The sequence below is a fragment of the Pseudorca crassidens genome, chromosome 10 (genome assembly GCF_039906515.1).
Source record: "Pseudorca crassidens isolate mPseCra1 chromosome 10, mPseCra1.hap1, whole genome shotgun sequence".
Classification (NCBI taxonomy): Eukaryota; Metazoa; Chordata; class Mammalia; order Artiodactyla; family Delphinidae; genus Pseudorca; species Pseudorca crassidens.
This window is the reverse complement of record NC_090305.1, coordinates 31,761,396-31,777,083: the sequence shown is the minus strand read 5'-3', so window position 1 is coordinate 31,777,083 and position 15,688 is coordinate 31,761,396. Positions and strand designations below refer to the sequence as shown.

General features: G+C 43.0%; 1 protein-coding gene and 1 non-coding gene across 3 annotated transcripts in view; one reads left to right on the top strand and one right to left on the bottom strand.

Annotated features, from left to right (window-relative positions):
• Positions 1 to 3,690: 3,690 nt before the first annotated feature.
• Positions 3,691 to 15,688, top strand: part of SPATS1 (spermatogenesis associated serine rich 1) — a 55,147-nt gene continuing 43,149 nt past the window's right edge. The window contains exon 1 of one of the 2 annotated variants that reach the window (XM_067752797.1): positions 3,691 to 3,950. In XM_067752797.1, coding sequence (XP_067608898.1) covers positions 3,867 to 3,950 — 84 coding nt within the window. In that variant the 5' untranslated portion in view covers positions 3,691 to 3,866. The remainder of the gene's footprint in view (positions 3,951 to 15,688) is intronic. The other variant, XM_067752796.1, reaches the window with a different exon arrangement.
• On the bottom strand, positions 11,046 to 11,150 carry LOC137233164 (U6 spliceosomal RNA). The gene has a single exon (XR_010947334.1). It is a non-coding gene; the product is annotated as a U6 spliceosomal RNA (small nuclear RNA).

Below are 15,688 nucleotides of genomic sequence, written 5' to 3'. Positions count from 1 at the left end.
TTCACGGGGTCAAAGGGCAGTGCGGGATAGAAGGTAACTTGAGAAGGAGACCAGGCGTTTCCTACAGCGACGCCTGGCTACAGGAGGAGTCAAAGCAGCTTCTGCCTCCGCGTGGAGGTGATTGGGAAGGAGGCGCCTGCCAGAGTCCATCTAACACAAGCGGCCTGGAACACAGTAGGCCCTTAATTCATTTGGCATTCAACAAATATTCATTGAGAGGTAACTGTGTGCCAGGCATTATTTTAGGCGCTTAAGGTCCATTAGTAACAAAACTGACAGGGAATTCCCTGGTGGTCCAGTGGTTAGGATTGTGGAGCTTTCACTGCTGGGGCGGGGTTGGATCCCTGGTGGGGAAACTAAGATCCCCAAAGCCACAGGGCACAGACCAAAAAAAAAAAAAAAAAAAAAATTGACAAAAATCCCTGCTCTCCAGAAATATATATTATAGCAGTGATAATTATGTTTAATTTTTTCATTTACATGTTACTTTTATTTTTCTTTATTTTTTATTGAAGTATAGTTGCTGTACAGCAAAGTGACTCAGTTATACATATGTATACATTCTTTTTCATATTCTTTTCCATTATGGTTTATCACAGGATACTGAATATAGTTCCCTGTGCTATACAGTAGGACCTTGTTGTTTATACAGTTATGTTTATTAATTTTGCAAGGTTACAAATACAGTTGCAGTGAAAAGGTGTGGATTCAACTCTGTGTGGTGTATGTATACGTGTGTGTGTGTGTGTGTGTGTGTGTGTGTGTTTCCAGGCTGAGGGAAGAAGGCAGAGATGGCCAAGGGAGGTGATATCAGCATTCATTCAAGAGTCATTCAACTAATATTTATTGATAACTACTATGTGTCAGACAGTGTGCTGTGTACTTCCTGGTTCTTTTTGCCCTTGGCATTGGAAATGGCCATTTTGTTCTTAGGGAGTGAAGCAGGCCCTTTGGAGCAGGAGTTTAGCGAAGACAGAAGCCAAGCAGCATCTGTTCCATTATTAATTGCTTAATAACATTTGGTCTTTTAATGTGCCTGGGGATTAGAGAGACTCCAGGCCATCAGGGCAGGTCGAAGCTGTTGGATGATTGCTGAAGAGATCTCTCTCTCTCTCTCTCTCTCTCTCTCTCTCTCTCAGCCTCCCAATGCCCTAGGGTTTTGTGTGTTTTGCTTTAGGGTAAGAGAGACACCTGTTCCACCTCCTCTTCTGTCTTACTCTCCATGGTAACAGCTGTGACCATGAGGCCAACACAAGCATTTGTGGGTGGAGCCAGATTCTTCATGGGCTTCTCTTGATACCCTCTGCTTTTGGTGTGGGAAATTAAGCAGGTAGAGAAGAGAATTTGATAAGGTTAAAGCCCAATAGGGGCAGCAGAGCTGAGGTCAGTGTGATCACCTCTAAGGCTTCAGTCATCCAGCTGAGCTCTGTTGGCCACCATTCTTTGTGAGTTATGTTTTTCAGGGACTTTGAAGACAGTTTCCTTGGACAATGTGTAGTCTTTTCTGGACTTGAGTTTCTATAGTGATGATGAATTCTCGACTTTGTATTCTGACAGAACCCATGGCATCTATCCTGTGATCCTCTGTTTCTTCCTTTGCCCACGTAGATTAAAGGTGTTGTTTTGAAAGTGTTTTGCCTGTTGGTTTTTCCAGTATTTTTGGAACAGGAACCTAAAGCCAGATGGGGATTTCTGTGAGATTCATGATCTCGAGACAAGACTGTGGAATTCTTCCCCAAATTGAGATGGGAGTGTTTTGCTAGAGAAATCTAGTAATGTCCTCTACCCAGTACTGACGTCACCTTTTTTTCTCCTTCAGATTTTGCCCAGAAAGTCTTTGCATTATAGTAGGAACTCCATGTTTTTAGACTATTGTGGATCTAGAGTGGAGCCATGGTTTTTTTTTTTCCAAACAGCTTTAATGAAATACGATTCACATACCATACAATTCACCCACTTAAAGTGCACAATTCAAATGGCTTTTAGTACATTCACAGAGTTGTTATCTAACTTTTAGAATATTGAGATCATTTTCATCACCTCCAAAAGAAACCCCATACCCTTTAGCTATTAACCCCCAATTCCCGCATCCCTCCCAGCCCTAGGCAATCACTAATTACTTTCTATCTCTAAAGATTTGCCTATTCTGAACATTTCATATACATTGAATCATACAATATATGGTCCTGTGTGACTGGCTCCTTTCACTTAGCATGTTTTCAAGGCTTATCCATGTTGTAGTACGTATCATGGATTTTTAGAAATGGGTATTTTGGGTTGTTTTCTGTTTGAAGAACGTTTTTTCCCCCCCATCTTGTTATTTTGTCCTTGCCATTAAAAATGATTTTTTTTTTTTTTGGACTGTGGTGTCCTCTGGTGAGTCAGTCTCTTCTTTTTGATATTCCCCAGTGAAGCAAAGTGGTTCTTCTAGGATTGGGATGTGCTTATTCTGATTTGCCACTGTCATCTGATGAGGAAGTTAAATTTAAGTTCTGCAGTTTCCCAAGATAGATGAATATGGAGACAACTCACCAGAGTGGGAAGTTACTGACCTCAGAACTTCTCTTAGGAGTTCTCGTATGTCTTAATTATAAAAGAAATTTCGTTTGGGGGTTTAAAATGGAAATGGGGTCTGTCTCCTGGGAGCTGTTCAGCAAGGTTTGGGTACTGCCTTCCCTAGGGCTGGAATTGCCCTTATGTTGCTGTCTGACTTTCTTATCTTGGCAAGCCCAAGGAGCCCATTCTTAGAGCCTTCTCTTTCCACATTATTCATAAGAAGTAATGCCTTTACACTGGGAATGGAAATTGGCCTTCCTGATTTCCCCATTGACTTTGAGAGCAGGAACCTGAGGTCAGTGATGCATTCCATCCTGGACGGATGGTCAGAGGAGACACGAGGGGATTTTCACCCTTGCTAAGCATAAGGAACTCGGCTGTGGGAACTTCTGCTTGTAAATCGTAAAGGCTGTTTTTTAGGGTCTAGGTTAAAAGTTCAACCTACAAGAGGTGTTCCTATTTTTATGTATTTATTATTAATTTTTTTTTTTTTGCGGTACGCGGGCCTCTCACTGTTGTGTCCTCTCCCGTTGCGGAGCACAGGCTCCGGACACGCAGGCTCAGCGGCCATGGCTCACGGGCCCAGCCGCTCTGCGGCATGTGGGATCTTCCCGAACAGGGCCACAAACCCGCGTCCCCTGCATCGGCAGGCAGACTCTCAACCACTGTGCCACCAGAGAAACTCCTATTATTAATTTTTTAATAAATTTATTTTTGGCTACTTTGGGTCTTCATTGCTGTGTGTGGGCTTCTCCCTAGTTGTGGGGAGCGGGGGGTACTCTTTGTTGTGGTGCACGGGCTCTAGGCGCGCAGGTTTCGGTAGTTGTGGCACACGGGCTCAGTAGTTGTGGCACACGGGCTTAGTTGCCCCACGGTGTGTGGGATCTTCCCAGACCAGGGATCGGCTTCAGGGATGTCCCCTGAATTGGCAGGCAGGTTCTTAACCACTGTGCCACCAGGGAAGCCCCCCGACGTATTTATTTATGGCTTTGCCTTAAATAAAGCAACGCTTTATTGTGAAAGCAACGCTTGTCAAACGTTAATATGCATAGGAATCTCCCGGGATCTTGTTAAAAATGCAGACGCTGATTCAGTAGGTCTGGGGTGAGGTTGAAATTCTGTATTTCTACCAGGCTCCATGGTGGTGCTGTTGCTGCCTCTCCTCTACCAGGCCAAGGGTGTGGTAGAGGACTTGTGGGAAGAGTGTGGACACAGACTTTGGCTTGGGACCAGGCCCTTGGGCTTGGGTGCTCCAGTGATCTCCTCTTTCTCCCGGAGAGGGTGGGTGGAGCCGGGAGCTCCTTGGGCGCATGCGTGCTCGCTCCCCTCCTCCCCACCCGGAGTCTAGGGAGGGTGGAGGTTGCGTCGGCCTGTTGCTAAGAGACGCGAAGGCGGTAAGGACCAGCGGCGGGGGAGGGTAGCGGCGCCCGGCGCTCTCGGGAGCCCAGCTAGAGCTGGGAGAGCAGATGGCGGGGTGGAAGGGTCGGAGCCTCCTGGGATCGGAAATTCAAGGATTAGTGGACCTTCGAGGGTCGCAATGCTCGGGTTTGTCCTTATGCATTTTTAAATGGTTACATTTAAATGGTTATATAAGTACCTACATAATATCCTTGATTTTGCTGCTTGGCCTGCAAAATCTAAAATACTGTCTGGCCCTTTGAAAAAAGTTTGCCAACCCCAGACATTTCTTACCCCAGACTTGGAATCAGCCATTTCCAAAAATCCTGGTTACTTTTAGTGGGAAACCACAGTTCAGAACTACAAACTGGGTGCTGGGGATGCTCATTGCTACTGGTTTAATCATTGTTTCTAGGTTTTTATAGAGGACACAGACAGGGAGAATATATATTTACAGATAAAATGTTCCATTAGAGGGTTTTAAGTAAGGGAGCAACATGATCTGATTTACGCTTTTGAAAGATCTTTCCCCTGGGAGAGAATGAACTATGGGGACCAGAGGGGAAGCAGGAATGCATATTAGGATGTTGTTTTCCAAGAAAGAAGTGATAGGACTGCAGCAGTGGAGACAAGAAGTGGTTGGATTCCGGCTATATGTGGAGATAGAGCTACCATTTATATATATATATATATATATATATATATATATATATATATACACAAACATACACACATACATGCATATATATATGTATGTAGCTGATGGATAGGATGCAGGGAAAGAGAAAAGACCAATTTCTAAGTTCTGACCTGAAACTAGGTAGGTGGTGTTTCCATTCACTGACCTCAGAAAGCCTGGGGAAGCAGGTCCGTGGAAGGGAAATCAAGAGTTTGTTTTGGACACATTAAGTTTAGACATCCAAGTGGAGATGTCACTCAATGTTGGATATAAAAGTCAGGAGTGCAGAAGCAAGATCAGGGTTATAGCTATAGATTTGGGAGTCACTGGTACATTGGTGGTCCTGGATGAGAGCACCTAGTGGAAGAGCAGGATGGAGAAGAGAGGACAGTCATGTCCTGGCCTGTATTCTGGGGAGCTGGAAGAGGAGACCCCTGCAGGGAAGCCTGAGAAAGCCATGGGGGTCAGGAGGAAAACTGGAAGAGAAGATGATGTTCAGGTAGGAGGGAGTAGCTGCTGAGGGCTGAACAAGATAAGAGCAGAGACCTAATGAATGGATTGGGCAGAGTGGGAGAAGTTTCAGTGGGATGGTTGGATGGAAAGCCCAACTGGAGTGAGAAGCGGGGGTGAGAAGGTGGAGACAGGAAATAGAAACAACTTTGGAGGGATTTTGCAGAAAAAGAGAAGCAAAAAAAAAAAAAGTAGAGTCTGGAAGGGGCTGTGGGCTCTAGGGAGCATGTTTACTTTTTTAGGCTGTGCCGGGTCTTAGTTGCAGCATGCAAGCTTCTTAGTTGCGGCATGCGGGCTCTTAGCTGTGAACTCTTAGTTGCAGCATGCATGTGAGATCTAGTTTCCCGACAAGGGAACGAACCCGGGCCCCCTGCATTGGCAGCACAGAGTCTTACCCACTGGATCACCAGGGAAGTCCCCAGCATATTTATTTTTAAGAACTGCAACATTAAGTCTTGTTTGTATGCAGATGGGTATGATCCAGTATGGAGAAGAAACTGACAAAGCAAGAGAATGAGAGGATCATTTCAGTAGCCAAGTTTTTAAGTACTTGAAGGGATTGAAAAATTCAGTACAAAGTGGAGGGATAGTCTGCAGCCCCAAGCAAGGACACTCCTTCCATTACAATAAGAGGAGGAGATCTGGATACAAATGCAATAGGTCAGTGGATCTAGGGCTGGGAAGGCAAGGGAGGACTCACCTTCAAGCATCTGTTTCCTTAATGAATATGCAGTGAGGTGAAGAGGTGAAGTTGCCATCTTGAAAGAGAGAAGATTTACTAGGGAAGTGCGGTCGGATTAGCTGGTAGCATTGGCTGCTCATTTAAGATTTGAGGTTTCGATTTACACTGAGACTGATCAGCACAATGGGATTTTCTCCATCCATGCTTAGCTGCTCAGGTGCAAGCACCGAGCAGATGGATTATTGGGTGTAATTAGGGCTGCAGTTCTGCCATCTGAGTGTGATGGAGGGAGGGGGGCAGGCATGAGTAAGGGTGTTTGCAGGGAAATGTTTGAAGTCCTGAACCTTGGCCTGTATTTGAGTGCTAAACACTATCCCTACAGGCCCGCATCTCATCCAACAGCCTTGGTTAGTATCATGGCTCAAATCTTAAAACTCAAACCTTAAACAAAAGCATAATGAAAAATATATGTATGTATATATGGCTCCTCCCACCCTCCCTCCTTCGGAAGCTTTGTTGTTTAAGGTGGAGAAAGAGATAAGAGAGTGTTAGCCTGTAACATTTTAAAATTATGTTAAAGAGATAGTCACGATAGAGGCCAGAAGACATTGGAAAGTCATCTTTAAAGTGCTGAAAGAAAAAAACTATCAACCCAGAAAGCCATATGCAGCATAAATATCTTTTTGTTTTCCTGTTGTGTTTACTTTTTAAAAAAATTTATTTTATTTTTGACTGTGTTGGGTCTTTGTTGCTGTGCGCGGGCTTTCTCTAGTTGCAGCGAGCAGGGGCTACTCTTCATTGTGATGTGCAGGCATCTCATTGCGGTGGCTTCTCTTGTTGTGGAGCACGGGCTCTAGGCACACAGGCTTCAGTAGTTGTGGCGTGCAGGCTCAGTAGTTATGGCTCACGGGCTGTAGAGCACAGGCTCAGTAGTTGTGGTACACGGGCTCAGTTGCTCCGCGGCATGGGGGATCTTCCCGGACCAGGGCTCGAACCTCTGTCCCCTGCCTTGGCAGGTGGATTATTAACCACTGTGCCACCAGGGAGGCCCTTTTGTTTTTGTTTTTTGGGGTTTTTTTGATGGAACAATTCTTTACTTCAGATGAATATCTTTTAAGGCTAAAGACAAAAATGAGAGTGTGGGAATTCCCTGGATGTCCAGTTGTTAGGACTTGACGATTTCACTGCTGGGCTTGGGTTTGATCCTTGGTCGGAGAACTAAGATCCTGCAAGCTGTGCGTCAGGGCCCAAAAAAACCCAAACCAAACAAAAACAAAAACAAAAAAACTAAGAGAGTTTATTGTCAGCCAACTGCACCACAAGGAAATTCTTCAGGCTGAAGGGCAGTACTACCAGACAGAAAGTCGAGTCTTTAGGTGAATGGAGAACACTGGGGATGGTGACTGTGAATAAATATAAAAGGCTATCTTTTTCCCTCAGTTTATTTAAAACACATTTAACTGTTTAAAGCAAAGGAATTTTGCAATTGTATAGTTTTTTTAATTGCTCCTGTCCTTTATGTTATGTAATATATATGACTAAGAATTATACAGTTGCAAAGTTCTTATATTTTACATGAGGTGGTATAATATTTACTCTAGGTAGACTCTGGAAAGTTAAGGATATATGTCATAATGCCTAGAGTAGTGGTTCTTAAAGTGTGGTACAAAGACTTTGGGGGTCCCCAAACACATTCAGGAGGTCTTCAAGGTCCTCCTTTTCCCAACTACGTATGTTTGTAAGGTGTATTTTCTTCATATATGCCAACCCAAACAACATATCCTAGCAGATTGAATACAGAAGTAGATTTGAGCATCCATCTGTCTTTTATTAAGCCAGCCGTTAAAGAGTTGCAAAAATGTAAAACATTGCCTCTCTTCTCAATATATTTTTGAAAATAATTTTTTCATAAAAATATGTTTATGCAAACATGTAATGGTTTTCATGTTTATTTTAATTAAAAATAAATAAAATTTTCAGTTTAATTTTATCTGTCTATATCTCCCACATAAAAGACCCCTCTCTGGGGGGGTCTTCAATACTTTTTAGGAGTGTAAAGGGGGCCTGAAACCAAAACACTTGAAAATAGCTGCTGTAGAACAAACACTCCAAAATAATGCAATGAGAAGCACTATTCACAATAGCCAAAAAGTGAAAACAACACAAATGTCCATCAACAGAAGAATGGATAAACAAAATATGGTATATACATCCAATGGAATATTCCTCAGGCTTAAAAATGAATGAAGTACTGATACATGCTACAATGTGGATGAACCTCTAAAACATTCTGTTAACTGAAAGAAGCTAAACCAAAAGGCCACATGTTGTGTGATTCCATTTATATACAATGTCCAGAATAGGTACATCCGTAGAGGTAGTATAGATTGGCAGTAGCCAGGCACTGAGGGAGGGGGGAATAGGTAGTGACTGCTTAATGAGTATGGAGTTTTATTTTGGGATGATGGAAATGTTTTAGAAGTAGAGAGAGGTGATGGTTGCACAACATTGTGAATGTACTAAATGCCACCAAATTGAACATTTTATTTTATTTTATTTTTTTTATTTTTTTGCGGTACACGGGCCTCTCACTGTTGTGGCCTCTCCCGTTGCAGAGCACAGGCTCCGGACGCGCAGGCTCAGCGGCCATGGCTCACGGGCCCAGCCGCTCCGCGGCATGTGGGATCTTCCTGGACCGGGGCACGAACCCGTGTCCCCTGCATCGGCAGGCGGACTCTCAACCACTGCGCCACCAGGGAAGCCCCAAATTGAATATTTTAAAACAGTTAATTTTGTTATGTAAATTTTACCTCAAAAAAAAAAGAGGACAAAGTATAGTTAAAAAGCCAATAGAGAAGTTAAAATGGAAAAAGAAGATAGGAAAGGAGGAATAGAGGAACAAATAGAGGAATAGAGACAGAGAAAACAAATAGAATGGTAGACCTAAATCCAACCTTATCAAGCATTATATCATCAGGACTTCTCTGGTGGTACAGTGGTTAAGACTCCGTGCTCCCAATGCAGGGGGCCCAGTTTTGATCCCTGGTCAGGGAACTAGATCCCACATGTGTGCTGCAACTTAGTGTTTGCATGCCACAGCTAACGAGCCTGCTTGCCACAACTAAGACCCAGTGCAACCAAAAAAAAAAAAAAAAAAATCACATCATCCTATGACCTAGCAATTCCTCTTCTAGATATTTAACCAAAAGAAATGAAAACATGCATTTTCAAAAAGACTTGTACATGGATGTTCATAACAACTTTACTTGGATTAGCCAAGAACTTGAAACTGTCCAGGTGTCCATCAACAGGAGAATTGTGGTATGGTCACGTGATGAAATACAACTTAGCACAGTAAAAGAACAAACTACTGATATATGCAACATGGATAAATCTCAAAAACATGCTGAATGAAAGAAGCCTTCCACAGGGCTTCCCTGGTGGCGCGGTGGTTAAGAATCCGCCTGCTTGGGCTTCCCTAGTGGCGCAGTGGTTGAGAGTCTGCCTGCCGATGCAGGGGACATGGGTTCGTGCCCTGGTCCAGGAAGATCCCACATGCCGTGGAGCGGCTGGGCCCGTGAGCCATGGCCACTGAGCCTGTGCGTCCGGAGCCTGTGCTCCGCAGCGGGAGAGGCCACAACAGTGAGAGGCCCGCATACCGCAAAAAATAAATAAATAAATAAATAAATAAATAAATAAAAAAGAATCCGCCTGCTAAGGCAGGGGACATGGGTTCGAGCCCTGGTCCGGGAAGATCCCACATGCTGCGGAGCAACTAAGCCCGTGCGCCATAACTCCTGAGCCTGTGCTCTAGAGCCCGTGAGCCACAAGTACTGAGCCCTCGTGCCACAACTACTGAAGCCTGCGTGCCTAGAGTCCATGCTCCGCAACAAGAGAAGCCACCGCAATGAGAAGCCCGTGCACCACAACGAAGAGTAGCCCCTGCTCGCTGCAACTAGAGAAAGCCCGCGTGCAGCAATGAAGACCCAAAGCAGCCAAAAATAAATAAAAATAAAATAAATTAGATCAAGATATTTAGAAAAGAGAAAAAAAAAGACGACTTCCACAGAATACGTACTTCATGATTCCATTTCTACAAAGTTTTAGAACAGGGAAAATAATTTTTTAACCTGATTTTTTTTTTTTTTTTTTTGGTGGTGCTATGAGGCTTGTGGGATCTTAGTTCCCTGACCAGGGATGGAACCCGGCCCCTGGCAGTGAACGCGCTGAGTCCTGACCACTGGGCCGCCAGGGAATTCCCTAATCTGATTTTTTTAATCTGATTTTTAAAAAAGTGGTTGCCTCTGAGGGTAGAGCAGACATAGACTTAGGAAGGACTTGAGGGAACTTTCTGGCATGATGGAAATGTTCTTTCCTCATAGGAGTTGGGTTATGCTATTGTATGCATTTGTCAAAATTCATGTCAAAACATTTCCCAGTATGTAATTTTTCCAGTTTTTTTTAATGTGGTTAAAAAACACATAAAAATTACCATCTTAACCATTTTTACATGTATGGTTCAGTGGTATTAAGTACATTCATGTTGTGCAACCATCACCACCATCCATATTCAAAACTCCTCCTCTTACAAAACGGAAACTCTGTACCTGTTAAACAATAATTCCCTGTTCCCCCATTTTCTCCAGCCCCTGGCAACCACCATTCTATTTTCCATCTCTATGATTTTGGCTACTCTAAGTAGCACATATAAGTAGAATCATACAGTATTTGTCTTTTTGTGATTGGTTGATTTCACTTAGCATAATGTCCTCAAGATTCATCCACACTGTAGCATAATGTCCTCAAGGTTCACCCACGTTGTAGCATGTGTCAGAATTTCCTTCCTTTTAAGGGCTGAGTAATACAACGTTGTACGTATAGACCACATTTTGCTTCTCCATTCATCTGTTGATGGATGCTTGGGTTGCTTCCACATTTTCATTATTGTGAATAATGCTGCTATGAACATGGGCATACAAATATCTCTTTGTGACCCTGTTTTCACTTCTTTTGGGTATATACCCAGAAGTGGAATTGCTGGATAATAGGGTAGTTCTATTTTTAATTTTTTGAGGAATGACCATACTGTTCTCCACAGTATGGCTGTACCATTTTACATTCCCACCAAGGGTCCCCATATCCTTGTCAATACTTGTTATTTTCTGTTTTTCTGATAGTAGCCATCCTAGTGGGTTGTGAGGTGTTATCACAGTATTTTTTTTTAACATGGACCATTTCACAGAACTTGCATGTTGTCCTTGTGCAGTGGCTGTGCTAATTTTCTCTGTTTCATCCCAGTTTTAGTATATGTGCTGCCAAAGATATATTTTGCAAACAACAACAACTTCTGAACATGCAAAAAGAGTTGAACTATTTTTGTTAACAAGGGTAAGGGTGGAAAATGCTAGGAAAAAAAAACAAACCCTAAACAAATAGAGTCTAGTTGATGATATGCATACTGAAATATTTAGGAGTGAAATGTCCTGATATTTGTACCTTACTTTGAAATGCACCAAAAATTGGATGGATTGGATTGATGGATGGGATAGATGTGTGATAAGGTGATAAGGCAAATATAGGAAAATGTTAACAATTGTAGAAGCTAAGTGGTGTGTATATGAGTGCTTACTGTAAAATTCTTTCAACTTTTCTTTATGTTTGAAATTTTTGTAATAAATCTTTTTTGGGGGATGAAATTTTCTTTGTCTTGGAGAAGTTTTGCTCTGAAGGACTGAGATTCCTTTAGTGAATGTGGGACGCCAAGGGCTGAAAGGACCCCCTTCAGTAATGCCGAGCCCTCAAGGGGAAACTGTGTAGAACCAACTGGCCTGGAATTCGGACCCTTCAGGTATATATGTGTTTTGGGGTGGGAGGGGGAGAGAGTAAAAGGATCAAGGGGACCAGGTATGAAGCGTGGGAAAGAGGGAAGGCAATTAGAATCCACCTTTGAATTTCCATATGGACAAGAAGATTACAAATATTACTGGTTTTCCTATTGTTTTAGGCACTTAAAGCTATAGAGAATCAAGATAGCAATGTGAGCTAGCGGAAGTCCGCTGGCCGATTGGGCAGGATTTCCAAATGACATGATAGCACCAGGGCTTACAGTTTGGTTCTCAGGATTGCAAATCCAGAAACTAAAATATCTGGGTAGTTCCCTGGTGGCCTAGTGGTTAGGATTCCAGGCTTTCACTGTGGAGGCCCGGGTTCAATCCCTGGTTGGGGAACTGAGATTCTGCAAGGCATGTGGCACAGCCAAAAAAAAAACAACTGAGTGTGCCCGGATCATGCTGGCCCACTTCACAGGCGATTACTACACAAGCCAGAACGAAGAGACATGGAACTGCCAAGTGAATCAGACACTTGAGGCAGATGGCCATTGCATTCTGTCTCCCGTGGGAATGAGAACAAATGTCTTAGAAGCGTCCTTGGTGAGCAGAACAAGGTAGCAAGGGGAGTGAGTAGGATGATGGCTTAGTGGCTGACATCACTGACCTCGGGTGGCTGGATGCATGCCTGCAAATCCAACTGGAATGTTCACCTGGGCCAAACTTAGCATATACTATCCCCTGGACAGAGCTGGAGACACACTCTTGCATTCTTTTTTCATTAGTTTTTTTTTTTTTTTAAATGTGGACCATATTTAAAGTCTTTATTGAATTTGTTACAATACTGCATCTTTTTTATGTTTTTGGTTTTTTGGCTGCGAGGCATGTGGGATCTTAGCTCCCTGACCAGAGGTCAAACCCACACTCCCTGCATTGGAAGGTGAAGTCTTAACCACTGGACCACCAGGGAGGTCCCAACTCTTGCGTTCTTGACCCTTGGTCTTCTCCTTTCTAGACCTTATGCTTCTAGACGCCATGCATCTTCTATTAACAGATCTTTTCTTCATATGACACAATGGATTAGGTTGTGACATCTCAAGTCAATTATCCCATGACTATTTTCCATGACTTTTTAAAAAATTTATATTTATTTATTTATTTATTTTTGGCTGCGTTGGGTCTTTGTTGCTGCACACGGGCTTTCTCTAGTTGCAGTGAGCAGGGGCTACTCTTCGTTGCGGTGCGCAGGCTTCTCATTGTGATGGCTTTTCTTGTTGCGGAGCACAGGCTCTAGGCATGCGGGCTTCAGTAGTTGTGGCACACGGGCTCAGTAGTTGTGGCGCACAGGCTTAGTTGCTCCGTGGCATGTGGGATCTTCCCGGTCCAGGGCTCGAACCCGTGTCCCCTGCGTTGGCAGGCGGATTCTTAACCACTGCGCCACCAGGGAAGTCCTTCCATGACTTCTTAACCACACCTTTGCATGCCACCTGTAGCAACAGTCAGAGGTACATAAAATAACCTGTGGTTGGGGGGCAGGAGGTGCTAAGAACGTAGAAAAGGTGATGGTAGAGATAAATAACCTGTTAAGTACCCCAGACTATTTAAGTCAGACCCTGTTCAGGGTTTCTGATCTCTATGGGTTCTGTTTGGATTTTAATCCTATGAGTTTTTCATGCCTCTCACTTACCCTTCCCAGCTGATACATGGAACCTTTTTTTTTTTTTTTTTAAAGAATGATTCCTCCTCCTTCCCCTTCATTTTATTTTTTAATTTTTAAAATAAATTTATTTATTGATTTGGCTGCATTGGGTCTTTGTTGCTGCGCGCAGGCTTTTCTCTAGTTGCGTCAAGCAGGGGCTACTCTTTGTTGCGGTGCGCGTGCTTCTCATTGCGGTGGCTTCTCTTGTTGCAGGCACATGGGCTTCAGGAGTTGTGGCACGTGGGCTCAACAGTTGCGACTCACGGGCTCTAGAGCGCAGGCTCAGTATTTGTGGTGCACGGGCTTAGTTGCTCTGCGGCATGTGAGATCTTCCCGGACCAGGGCTCGAACCCGTGTCTCCTGCATTGGCAGGCGGATTCTTAACCACTGTGCCACCAGGGAAGTCCTGGAACCATTTTTGATACCTTGGAGAGTGGCATTTTTCTGTGCACTCTGTTCCTATAAATGCATTTTTGGTTTCAGCTAAAGCAAGACTCTACTTACCACTAATGTTGAATCTGATGGGATCTTCTCTCATCATCTCAGCTGCAGCCCCTAGCAGAGCATTCTTTACCTGATTGGCAGATAGAAAAGTGTACAACATCACTACCTTGGCTAACCGAGGTATTGTAGGTGTTTGTCAAAACTCATGTCAAAACATTTCATGGTGAACTGAAACAGACTCACAGACGTAGAAAACAGACTTGTGGTTGCCAAGGGGGAGAGGAGTGGGGGAGGGATAGATTGGGAGTTTGGGATTAGCAGATGCAAACTAGTATACGTAGAATGGATAAACAACAAGGTCCTATTGTATAGCACAGGGAACTATATTCAGTATCCTGTAATAAACCATAATGGAAAAGAATATGAAAAAGTGTATATATATATATAATTGAATCACCTTGCTGTATAGCAGAAATTAACACAACATTGTAAATCAACTATACTTCAATTAAAAACATTTTATGGTGTATAATTTAAAAAAAACTAAAGCAATATTGAATCTAGTTGATGATACGCATGCTGAACTGTTTAGGGCTAAAGCGTTCTGCTATTTGCAACTGGCTGTGAAATGCATCAGAAATAGGCTGAATTTAGAGGTATTCATTTTAGACAGTGGGGAGAAGGACTCAAAACTTGCAGGCCATGTATAACAGAGCACCGTCATTTAGATACTGATTTTTTTTTTAAGTAGTATTTATTACACATTTTCCTAATTTCAGAAGAAGAGCATGTGTATTGTAAAAAAGCTGAAGATTAAGTAGTTTCATTTAAGCGTGGTTGTGAGTGATGGGGTTGTGTCATGGGCCTGAGATGATTTGGTGCTGTGAGGGGAGGGAAGGGCAGGTAAGACATATGGAGAGTGTGTCAAGGAGCCCAGCCCTGTGGCTCGGCAGTGTGCTTGACTAGCCAACAGTGCTCACTGGGGGAAGTGTCTGGGTAGCCTTCCCAGGGGCTGCACAATTAAGAATCCATTCTCAAGCCAATCATCTGTTGATGGGCACTTGGGTTGCTTCCATGTCTTGGCTATTGTAAATACTGCTGCTATGAACATTGGGGTGCATGTATCTTTTTGAATTAGAGTTTTTGTCTTTTAGAAGATGTGGTATGTAGACAATGGAATATTACTCAGCCATAAAAAAGAATGAAACATTGCCATTTGCAGCAACATGGGTGGACCTAGAGAATATACTTGATGAAGTAAGTCAGATAGAGAAAGACAAGTGTTATATGATACCACTTATATGTGGAATCCAAAAAATAATACAAATTAGTCTATATACAAAACAGAAACAGATTCACAGATATAGAAAACAAACTTATGGTTACCAAAGGGGAAAGGGGGGGAGGGATAAATTAGGAGTATGGGATTAACAAACCTAAAAGCAACAAGGATTTACTGTATAGCACAGGGAACTCTATTCAATATCTTATAATAATCTATAATGGAAAATAATCTGAAAAAATATATGTATAACTGAAGCACTTTGCTGTACACCTGAAACTAACACAATATTATAAGTCAATTATACTTCAATTAAAAAGAGAAAGAATCCATTCTCCTATCAGAGTTGACCAAGGGCAGTGGTTCCTGTGGAGTGTTTTTTCCTTCCTTGAGAGAGTCTGGACTAAAGAAATTCTATATGTAATGCTATGAAAACATCTCCAAAAGTGAAAAGAATAGTGTGATTGTATGCTACTACTGTGTACAAAGGATGGAAAAAAACCACACATCCATATTTGCTTGTAGTGCTCTGGAAGGGATATACGTAAGGAAGAACAGTGGTTTCTGCCAGGAGTGGATGGAGGTGGGGTCTGTCCCAACCAGGGATGCA